The sequence below is a fragment of the Thermobia domestica genome, chromosome 3 (genome assembly GCF_964235325.1).
Source record: "Thermobia domestica chromosome 3, izTheDome1.hap1.1, whole genome shotgun sequence".
Taxonomy (NCBI): Eukaryota; Metazoa; Arthropoda; class Insecta; order Zygentoma; family Lepismatidae; genus Thermobia; species Thermobia domestica.
This window is the reverse complement of record NC_137456.1, coordinates 146,186,962-146,199,296: the sequence shown is the minus strand read 5'-3', so window position 1 is coordinate 146,199,296 and position 12,335 is coordinate 146,186,962. Positions and strand designations below refer to the sequence as shown.

The following is a 12,335-nucleotide window of genomic DNA, read 5'->3' as shown; positions in this document are numbered from 1 at the left end:
AGTGATGTGCATAAGCTTTATTTGTATGTTCACATTCACGTCTTCTACCCAAAGCATCCTCTCCCAACATAAGTACACGTTTCTTAAGTGACGTAACAAGAATATCCAAATCAACAAAACCAGTAATTAGTAGCATAAGTCTTGTCTTAAGATGACTATCTCTATGTCCTTGTTGTTATGCAAAATTTTATTTTTTAGAAAACTATTATTTGACAGGAGCTAAGCAATACATACAAACCGGAAAATATTAGAAAAGCTGTTTAAACTATCAAACTATACTTTCATATGGTAGCCACCATTCTTTTGAAGTTGAAGTTTTGCAGTTCTTTAGAAATAAACAGGAAGTAATAAATACTGCTGCAGTTTAAGGTAAAATAAGTGATTGGAAATAAGTTTAAAGCAGCAGAAAATAGCAAAAATAAATTTAGAAAACTTACGAAACGTGACAAATGTAAGTGGCTCCTCCAGAGCATAGTTCTCTTTTCGATTTCAACACAACAAAAATCAACAAATTTCAAAAAATAGAAATAATACACAAATTCTACAAATTATATCAATTATAGTATGATATTCTATATGAGACGTTCGTATACTCTGTTGCAATATTCGTCTTCCTGTTTAATACAAAAGAAAGTTCTTATCTCAAGGTTAACACATGTTCCATACTTCCGAAACATTTATTTCTAAAATATCTCATTTTACACGTAAGAATGTACAATATCTTCTTTTCGATTTCAGGTGGAACCTCAAGTGGTTCGGTGGTCATGCGTCAAGCTGTAGGTTCACGTCTCATATAGCCTCGTTGCTGAAAGGGCTTAAATTGAAAATGAACTAAATTATTTATCCTATCAAATTTCACCATGCTCCTTGCAGATGTCCATTTCTTTATCACGGCTAGTCTTGTTGATTTTATAAAATTTAAGTTTTATACTTAACACAGGTCGATCTTTGTTGTTATGGAAAGTAAGTTCATCTCCAATTTCAGATAGGACTACAAAATCCAAATTCAAACTTTTCGTTTTAGGTCAAATTATCGAATGTGGTGTTCTTTTGAGAAGCAAAGTAGAGCGTTCACTCTTGTTGCGACAGGTCCCTGGTTAGATGTAAGGTCAAGTGAGTTTATGGTGGGCAACATCGTGCCCATGAGTTTTGTCGAGATTAGTTTCCTCCCACATTCCCATCCTACCAAGTCTCATATAATCATTCAGTTTCTGTAATCATCCATCCCGTTTTGCCTAAAGGAGATGGATAGGAATGCTTAGTGAGAAATTTCATTTCGTTTTATTCAACCACCATTTTTGCATGTTTATGTAAAGAGGGTTACAAGTAACTGAATAAAAATCTAATTTCTAGTAAGAGTGCTAACTACTTAAAAGTTCATTCACATTGAAAGCTGCAAGTACTAGTATTGCTAGTACTTTCATCGAAGAATAACGCGTTCAATATATATATATATATATATATATATATATATATATATATATATATATATATATATATATATATATATATCTGTAGCCGATTATATCTACACAATACTACATTGTATATTCATCTTCATTACCGTCCAGACTCCAATAGTTCTCTCGTTAGTGAATGGTTAATACGCATAATTTCTGTGTGCGTGACCATGAGTTGGGTTCCCGGTAGGGAAACCAGCCTCGTATATAAGACCTAGTAATAGTTAAGATCAGTCTTTAAAAAGGATACCTCATATCCTCAATGCTGATTTAAAAAATATATATATATATTAGATTCGAATCATTGATACCCCATTTTATAGCACACTAACTGAAATGCTTGTTATGCGGATGGTAATAATAAGGGTATGCAAAATATATGAAACTAAAGAAACTGTTGAAATAGATAAATAACAAACAGGAACATCTTCGGTAATCACCACATCAACACCAGTGAAATAACTAAATAAAGATTAACAATTTTATCGTTTTCTGTTATATAAGACTGCATATCACAAAAGTCAACTGAGTTACATATATGCAAGGCGTTCCTCATGTCGTAAACATTGCCAAAACCTAGTGGTTCACTTTCCGGTACATATCGATCGTCGATATAGCGACGTGTCGAAGGATTGCCGATGGTGTGCCACTGGCGACAGGGTTTCGTCGAGTCAGTATAGATATCTAGAGTCGGGGTATTGAAGTTACCACCGCGTAGTAGCGAGGACTTGATTTTGGTCCGCGCTCCTTCGATTCGACGCGGAGAATCGCGAAAGGACCAACACGAACTATCGCCAGTCACGTGCGTGTGGTTATTATTATATATTGCTCGTATTTTTTCCCTGACGGATTGTTCCCAAAGTGAGCTTCGAGGGTCAATAGTAATCCCTACCACTGTATTATGAAATGAAAGACATTAAGATAAGTACGTATAATTGTATGAATTCAAATGGTAACTACCGCTGACCAATAGAAAGTGAATGTGGGAGAACTATGAAATAAAGTAAATAGACGCGCGTCATTTTGTTATAAAATCACCTGAAGAACGCATTTTATCTGATTCTAAACAGTTATCGTCGAATATATACTGCTAAAGGAGCACTCCGATCGGCCAAATTAAAAAGAACACGACTTATCCCTGTACAAGCAAGGTTTTGCTCATTGCTTCTCTGGAGAAGTCCGAAGAATACATGCCCCTAGTAAACATAAGGTTGGTGGTTCGCGCCCACTTCGCCGTGCTTTTTAAGTGTTTTTTTAAAGATTCGCCTCGATGTAAAGAAATCACGCACACAGGCGATTTAACATATTTTGGGGGAGTAATATTGTGGTCCATTGGCGTTTTGTCGTGTCTCTGCCGCTGGTGGTATGAGCCACCGCGGATTGTTGCTGCAGAGCAGGCACTTTTTGGCGAGATGTCGCTAGTTGTCCATTTGTGGCCCATCAAGGATTACGGCATGGGACTCTTAAATCAACCAGAAGCGTACAAAAATTTTGAGGCCCAATCAATCAGAAATAGAAAAAGCGCTATTAGATTTGGTGAATATCTATCCGTATAAGAAATTTGTTAGCTCTAGGTAAGTCATTTCTATGGGAAAATGTGATGACACGCACACACACATACGTATTATTGCATTATTATTAAATGTTACGTTCATTACTCAACGAAAAATTAGTCCATTATTCAGAATGAGAAATTTTTGATCCAAACATTTAATACATGTTTTCCTTTAAATTTAATTTTTAAAACTTATTTCTTTCCTTTTAGATATCGAGTGTCCCGCTGGAACCGGTCTAGAGTTTCAAGAGTGCGGATCTCCAATGCCAATAACCTGTAGCAATAGGGATGCGCCAGATCTAGCTCAAACTGACCAGTGTCTCAACCCATGTATACCATCGTGTCAGTGTCCTGATGGACAAGTACTCAACAAAGGACAATGTATCGATGCAAAGTACTGTCCTTGATCGTAATTGAAGGTGCTCTTATGAAAGGACTTTACGCTTTCATAAATGAGTTAACTAGTTTCGATAAAATTTTAATATTATCATTTTATAATTATTGTAGAACAAGTAAGATTAGTCTGCTATTTCAATTTTGTGAATATTTGAATAATAATCTATCAGCGTCATGAAGACTTAGTATTTTATGTATAAGAAATCTATTTTCTATTTTTTTTTAAAAAAATATGTACATTAAAATATGAATGAAATGCAAATGAAAATATCATAGTTATAATTCAAGTCCCATTTAAGTGTTAAACCTGTACTTCCGAAACCAGGCAAGTAAAACGCAAACCAGGCAAGCAATACATTCATTATATCATTATATCTATATTTATATATCTATATGTATATCTATCTATCGATACATACATATATATATATATATATATATATATATATATATATATATATATAGTAATATCCCATGTGATGTTGTAAACAAACAATTCCACATGTCAGTGTTTACAAACACCACCACGTGGTTCGGCATGAAGACATCACACCAGATGGATCTACAATCACTTACAGACGACGGCTTCTAGCCCCTCCCACAGAGCAGAAGACGACATTGGAGCAGCAGCGCCACCGCCACCCAAGGCACCCTATAAATTGGATGGAAAAGGCAATTCAGTACCACTTTCTGCTGACCCTCCTCTAGTCTGCTACGGGACTTTAGGAGTAACCTAACCCCAGGCCTCTAGTCTGCTACGGGACTACGCGTATCCTATCTCCTGGATTAGCCTGCTACGGGTTTCTGTCTGGGAATCCTAACCTCAGCCGCTTAGCTTGCTACGGAGCACTGTTGGCCACTTTACCCGCCTCTGCTTGCTACGGAGCATTGGTTCCTTAATTCCCCTCTACTTAGCCCGCTACGGGACTCTGTAGAGATCCTGTCTGCGACCTTACTGTCAAAGACAACCTATAACTAACCCTGTATATTAGAGAAATTATTAGTGTAGTATTTTGTAAAAATACTTTTATAGTGGAGAAGTTTTATAATAAAACTGGTAGTGGGAGATCGATTCTAGACACTCTTTTTATTAATGCTCTATCTATACTTATATGGGACAAAGTTTTACAGTACATATATGGGAAAAGTGAGGCAAACGGACATGCTAATGAAATTTGACTGTAAATTTTTATACATGTTATATTTGGAAGATAGATACATATGGCAGTGGAAACTACAGACTTTGACATAATAGGAAAAGTTGTAAACGAAAAGTAGTAGTTACATTTAGTCCACGAAAAAGTCGCAAGAAAAAACAATGCCAAAGTATCCATATGCTCCCGACAGTGGGACATAAGGACACTACAAAGAAGGCAAACGGACACTGCTCAGCTGTCATCAGAATGATCATCACAAAGTACTGCTCATCGCTATTGGGAACACATGAAATATGAAACTAAAAATAATATCTGAAATATTGAACTCAATTTTCCCCCTTTCTCTATACCTTACTACATTCAAACAAACATTACTCATATCGAATTGTCGTTTTGTTGGTGAATTGGATACTCCACTCTTTTTAGATTTCGTCGGCAGGAAATTCTTCTTAGTTTTTGGGTTGGAGGATTTATTTTCAGGTTTAGTCAGTAACACATCCATGACACCGGGATTGGAAAGTATTCTTGTTCCAGCATTGTTCTTGTTGTGGTATTGTCCTAATGACGTTGCAGTACTCGAAGAACTTAGGTGCGAAAAGTTTATGGTTTCTGGCGAAACGAAACTGCAACTTGCTTATCCTCTTGCTCGATGTATACCTTCATTTCGCTTTGTAGATCCAAGATATTCTCCATCCAACCATCCGATGAGGACCCATTTGCATCAGCCTCCACGTGCTCCTGGTTGGTGCCTGTTTGATCAAAATTCTTGAGCCTTCTTTCTGGTTAAGTTCTTTCCCTTAGCATATGATAATCCTTCAGCCCCTTGTACACTCAGACGTCTATGACGTAGCAGAAAACCTCAATTCAGTTAGCACCAGCCATTTGTATTGTTGCTGAACGGATACTTGTAATTATTTGCCATAGCAAAATAATAAACTAAAGAGCAAATCTCCGTCTTAGTTAAACCAAATCCAATTCCTTCAAGATCTAATAGGAAGGTTTCTAGTTCGTTTCCTACGTCAGTCGAAAATGTGATGTGCTGTTCAAACTTAGGAAACGTCTCTATCAGAAAGAACACGACGCCGCAATGTATTGCGAGGAATGTTAACGTCTTTGCTGCTGCTGGCAGTGGCATTGAACTTTTCTTAACATCGTTAATTGTAGATGACATAGACTCCGCGTTGCACTGGTATCTGTTTGTTGTCCTTTTCCGGTGCCGAACCATGACTAAAAGGAAAATGAAAGGTTGTTTCAATTACTGATGCGTTTGTTTAACATTTTTCTAGACTTAATTGCTTATCACAGTCTCTCAAAATAACTGTAAATGTCATAGTCCGTTTGTTCCCACGACACGCTGTCCGTCGGCCCCGACATACAGGTTTCCAATGAAACACCAATTTTTATCGAAAGATGGCACATGCTATCCTGTGATTAGGCTGCAGTGTGGCATGCTCCATGGTGCACACTATACCCGATTCTTACGATTTTACGCCCACCTGTAATACCTTAGAGCCTTATGGTAGATCTTGCAAATATTATAAATAGTGATTCACGTGTCCTACTTGATATATAGATGGTCACTTCATGTCTTCCTATCTGCAACTGTTCTGACTTCAAGTAGATTTGTGGACAAATTCTACCTATCAATACACAACCTCAATCGCCAAATACACTCACTTTAATGTTGCTACTTTCGTATTCCTATAATACACCGAAATATTAGGACGTGTCCGTTTACCCCCGTGTCCGTTTGCCCCACATTTACTATATATATATATATATATATATATATATATATATATATATATATATATATATATATATATATATATATATATATATAGGGTGTTTCAAAACAACACCGACAACGTTTGGGAGGCGATTCCTGACACCAAGATAAGACGAAAAGTATAGACCAACCTGGGTGCACAAATGCCTTCTTTCGGAGCTATAGGCTGTGAAAACATAAAAAAATTAATTTTAAAGTTCCATAGCTCCAAATGTATGGGACCTACCGTACTCTGGTCAAGACTTCACTTAGGAACTAATATGTGCGCTATAAAAAAATATATATGATCAAAAACACCAGAGGTGCAAAAAGTGCAGCCAAGTTCGTCAGCCTCAAAAAGCGTTGAGATGAGGATGGATGAGCCAAGTTCCTTGGCCACTGCATCTGAAAGAAACACTGGAACTTGGCGCGAAGTGTCTAACATATTCGAATACATTAAGATGTCTGTTCCTAGTTTCACGGCCGGGACATTTCAGCCCTAAGGCTAGTGGTGACCCCCAAATACACCACGCTTACTAACACCATCCCTAAGGCTCGTTAACATCATTTACTTTGACACTTCGTCGAGGAATATTAGTTTTCCTTGTCTGGGTTTCGAACCACCAATCTTACTGCAGTATACTGTATGTGTGAATTAGCGCATTAGCAAAGTTGATATTCCTAAGGTTGATGGTGGTCCCAAACCCACCACGCCCACCACCACTATCCCTAATGTTCCTTAACATCATTTTCCTTGACACCTCGCGCCAAGTTCCAGTGTTCCTTTCAGATGCAGTGGCCAAGGAACTTGGCTCATCCATCCTCATCTCAACGCTTTTTGAGGCTGACGAACTTGGCTGCACTTTTTGCACCTCTGGTGTTTTTGATCATATTTCACTTCTTTTTGTAGTCCACCATGTCAATATCGTATATTTGAATTCTCAATTGTGGCATATTGCTGCATTTAAATTTAAAATTGTACATTTTTAAAGGAGTCATAGTGTGTCACATACAACATTAGTTCCCAAGCGCTCTCCCACCGGGAATCGAACCCAAGACCTGTACAAGAAAAGCGCACATGCTAGCCACTAGAACAGCGGGGAGGATTTATTCTATTAAATATCTGTTAGAGCGTTATGTCCAAACGAGATTCCAATTCATTTACACGAACTACAAAATCACGATCGCTAACATCTCATTTTTCATTACCTAAATACGAAGAGTATCAACAGGGCCCAAAACCCTTGATGCTGAACCCTCGCTGCTACATCACTAGACATACACTAGGGTGTTTCAATATACCTAGTTGTTCTCTACCTTTTCACATTGCGAAATTACGGAGTTCATTACATGACGCGCATGTTGCGCAGTTTCATACTGCCGCGGGTTTTCCTTCCAATGATATACACCTTTCAAATAGCTCGTAAACTTAATAATATTTGCCACCAACATATTCTAACTGTATATAAAACTACATGAACTGACATAAATTAAAGGGATGCTTCCGGTTGACGTGGAAAGTTGAAATGATGAAGGGGGATGAAGAATTTTCCCATGTTATTTAAATGGGTCTTTTTTTTTTTTTGACATATAATCTCATGTTTTAGGAACTTGGAATTGGAATAAAAAAAATTGAAATTCGGTATGCTTGTACGTTTTCATTAGTATTACCTAAGTAAATCAGTAAAAATAAACAATTCCAAATTTAGAGTGGTTTTATGGGGAACTGAAAAATATTTCCCATGGTACGTATTTATATGGGATACCTTTTACACCCCAAAATTATAAGGCACTTCCTGTAGGGCTACAATGATTAAATTTGACGTGATTGTAGTTTTTCGGAACTAACTGACAGAAAAATTGCCAAAAGTGAATATTTTTAATTTTTAGGGAGTCTAAAGGGGAGATGAAGAAATTCCCCATGCTATTTAAATAGGCCTTTTCTTGGACATAAAATCTCATATTTTAGGTACTTGAAATTGGAATACAAACGTGAAATTCGGCATGCTTCAACGTTTTCGTTAGTATTACCTAACGAAGTCAGTAAAAATGAAAATATATAAATTTATAGTGGTTTTATGGGGAACAGAAAAACTTTTCCATGCTATTTATATTGGAAGTCTTCTACACCCCAAAATGTTTAGGCACTTCCGGCAGGGTTAGAATGACGAAATTTGGCACGATTGTAGCCTCCCTGGACTAACCAACAGGAAAATTGCTAAAATTGAATATTTTTAATTTTTAAGGAGTCTAAAGGGAGATGAAGAAATCACCATATTATTTAAATAGGCGTTTTCCTGGAATACAAAATTTTATCTTTTAGGTAGTTGAAATAGGAAAAGAAACTTGAAATTCGGGAATTGTAAGCTTAAGAGATGTGAGGAAGTAGGACGAGCAAAGGCGAGGGTGTGGGGGCGAGCCCCGAAGGGCAAATTCAGGAAATATGAAGAGCAAAGGCACGAAATTCACTGTTGATGAAAAGGCTGATACGTAAGAGATTCTCACACTGTTCACAGATGGAGAAACGAAGTATCAAGAACATTTTTACATAACGACTGTGGTAACTATAATATAACTCTGGTACCAATATATTTACGAAATCGGTTACATTTTGTTGCTAGTCTCACATAAAATCGAACAATTGGATTTCTCATTTCTTCGAAAACTACATTAATTTTAAACATTCTCACCTCAACATTATCTTACTTATCAAAATAATTTCAATATCTATTTAATACCAATGACTGCAATGAATTAAAAATATTCACCGAAAAAAGACAAATTATTGGCTCTCCTTGTCTGGGTTTCCAACCACGAAATTTACGGCAGTATGTACGTGTCTTAGTCCACGGTTTTAAAAGTTAACTGATTCACAGAACGTGCCTCATTAACTTGCTTAACTACTTATTACTAGCTCTCACTTATTTTACTGACACACTCAGAAAAACTGTATGTGGCGTACGTAAAAACGTTTGTTACATGTGTAAATCCTGTAGCTGTTGGACTTAACGTACACTAAACGTATAACTGAAAAAGTATATTTGAACGTACTTTCAGTATAAGTGTTCCGAATAAACGTACTTTCCACACGAACGAAAAGACTGTATGTAGGCGGTCAGGATCTCACATACAAATGGCCGTATATAACTTATAGCTGACGTACGTAATGTACGGAAGACTGTTAGATGTCAGACATCCTGCAACGACATTGTGTAACATCTAAGCGGGAAAGAGGGCAGTACGTATGTAGCATATGGATAACATATGTTAAGTATTGATTTCTGTAGTAAACATAAGGATCCCGTATATTTGTACACTATACCGCTATCCGGATACCGGATTTTTCTCAGTGACCTTAGCTCATTTTTCTATTAACCTAGAATGACAGGGACACGAACACAGAAACATCGAGCAGAGTTAAGATTCCAAAGGCTCTTCCACCGGGAATCGAACCCAGAACCCTATACACCAAAGGCGCACGTGATAGCCAATAGACCAGCGAGAAGGGCACCAACTCGACACTCAGACGATTGACAGCATTATCACTACGCACATGATGTGTTCAATAACGGAATCGTTCCCGATTTCTGATTGTAACGACAGTTTTTTTGCTAATGAAAAAATTTCCATTGCAAATCCCTCAAATTTCATTTTCAAGCCGTTATAGTGTACCTTTATTGAGAGTTTCGCATCTTTATCTCATTAAGAAGTAAATAATGGCTATGGACAGTTTTTCGCCCATAAAAAGTCCCCATAGTACATTCCTTAAATTTGGAACCTTTACTCAAACTGGTCATTACATAAAGTAGGTACCATTATGCAGAGTTTCAATTCTCTATCTCATTTGGAAGCACCTAATCAATGATGAGTGAGTAAATGAACCGATCTCTGTTTGAGTAAGGACAGTTTTTTGCCTATAAAAACTTTCCCGTAGAACATTTCTCAAATTTCGAATTTTTTTCCATACGCAAGTCATTATAAGGTATCTTTGTGCAGAGTTTCACGTCTCTGTCTCATTACAAACTACCTAATCAATTTGATGAGTGAGTAAGTGAAACGATTTTTTTCCTGGCTAAGGACAGTTTTTTGCCCATAAAAAATTTCCCATAGTACATTCCTCAGATTTCGAACTTTTTTCATACTCATATCGTTATAGGGTACCTTTATGCAAAGTTTTAGGTTTCTATCTCATTGGGAAGTACCTAATCAATTTGTTGAGTGAGTGAGCGAATCGATTTCTTGCTTGGCTAAGGACAGTTTTTTGCCCATAAAAGATTTCCCATAGCACATTTCTCAGATTTCGGACTTTTTCCATACTCATGTTATTGTGGGGTACCTTTATGCAAAGTTTCAAGTTTCTATCTTCTTGGGAAGTACCTAATCAATTTGATGAGTGAGTGAGTGAAACGATTTTTTTCCTGGCTAAGGGCAGTTTTTTGCCCATAAAAGATTTCCCATAGCACATTCCTCAGATTTCGGACTTTTTCCATATTCATGTTATTGTAGGGTATCTTTATGCATAGTTTCAAGTTTCTATCTCATTGGGAAGTACCTAATCAATTTGATGAGTGAGTGAGTGAAACGATTTTTTCCTGGCTAAGGACAGTTTTTTGCCCATAAAAGATTTCCCATAGCACATTTCTCAGATTTCGGACTTTTTACATAATCAGATCGTTATAGGGTACCTTTATGCAAAGTTTCAAGTTTCTATCTTATTGGGAAGTACCTAATCAATTTGATGAGTGAGTGAGTGAAACGATTTTTTTCCTGGCTAAGGACAGTTTTTTGCCCATAAAAGATTTCCCATAGCACATTCCTCAGATTTCGGACTTTTTCCATTTTTATGTTATTATAGGGTACCTCTATGCATAATTTCAAGTTTCTATCTCATTGGGAAGTACCTAATCAATTTGATGAGTGAGTGAGTGAAACGATTTTTTTCCTGGCTAAGGACAGTTTTTTGCCCATAAAAGATTTCCCATAGCACATTCCTCAGATTTCGGACTTTTTCCATTTTTATGTTATTATAGGGTACCTCTATGCATAATTTCAAGTTTCTATCTCATTGGGAAGTACCTAATCAATTTGATGAGTGAGTGAGTGAAACGATTTTTTTCCTGGCTAAGGACAGTTTTTTGCCCATAAAAGATTTCCCATAGCACATTCCTCAGATTTCGGACTTTTTCCATTTTTATGTTATTATAGGGTACCTCTATGCATAATTTCAAGTTTCTATCTCATTGGGAAGTACCTAATCAATTTGATGAGTGAGTGAGTGAAACGATTTTTTCCTGGCTAAGGACAGTTTTTTGCCCATAAAAGATTTCCCATAGCACATTCCTCAGATTTCGGACTTTTTACATAATCAGATCGTTATAGGGTACCTTTATGCAAAGTTTCAAGTTTCTATCTTATTGGGAAGTACCTAATCAATTTGATGAGTGAGTGAGTGAAACGATTTTTTTCCTGGCTAAGGACAGTTTTTTGCCCATAAAAGATTTCCCATAGCACATTCCTCAGATTTCGGACTTTTTCCATTTTTATGTTATTATAGGGTACCTCTATGCATAATTTCAAGTTTCTATCTCATTGGGAAGTACCTAATCAATTTGATGAGTGAGTGAGTGAAACGATTTTTTTCCTGGCTAAGGACAGTTTTTTGCCCATAAAAGATTTCCCATAGCACATTCCTCAGATTTCGGACTTTTTCCATTTTTATGTTATTATAGGGTACCTCTATGCATAATTTCAAGTTTCTATCTCATTGGGAAGTACCTAATCAATTTGATGAGTGAGTGAGTGAAACGATTTTTTTCCTGGCTAAGGACAGTTTTTTGCCCATAAAAGATTTCCCATAGCACATTCCTCAGATTTCGGACTTTTTCCATTTTTATGTTATTATAGGGTACCTCTATGCATAATTTCAAGTTTCTATCTCATTGGGAAGTACCTAATCAATTTGATGAGTGAGTGAGTGAAACGATTTTTTTCCTGGCTAA

The 12,335-nt window shown here is 36.7% G+C and overlaps 1 protein-coding gene across 2 annotated transcripts in view; it reads left to right on the top strand.

Moving 5' to 3' along the window:
* The window catches only part of LOC145680794 (kielin/chordin-like protein), a 222,949-nt gene that overhangs the window by 61,472 nt on the left and 149,142 nt on the right, over nucleotides 1-12,335 (top strand). The window contains exon 11 of one of the 2 annotated variants that reach the window (XM_081751832.1): nucleotides 3,226-3,766. The exons of the other annotated variant lie outside the window; for it this stretch is intronic. Coding sequence (XP_081607958.1) covers nucleotides 3,226-3,422 — 197 coding nt within the window. The 3' untranslated portion in view covers nucleotides 3,423-3,766. Of the gene's footprint in view, nucleotides 1-3,225; nucleotides 3,767-12,335 lie in introns of those variants that run through there. 2 annotated transcript variants of the gene reach the window in all.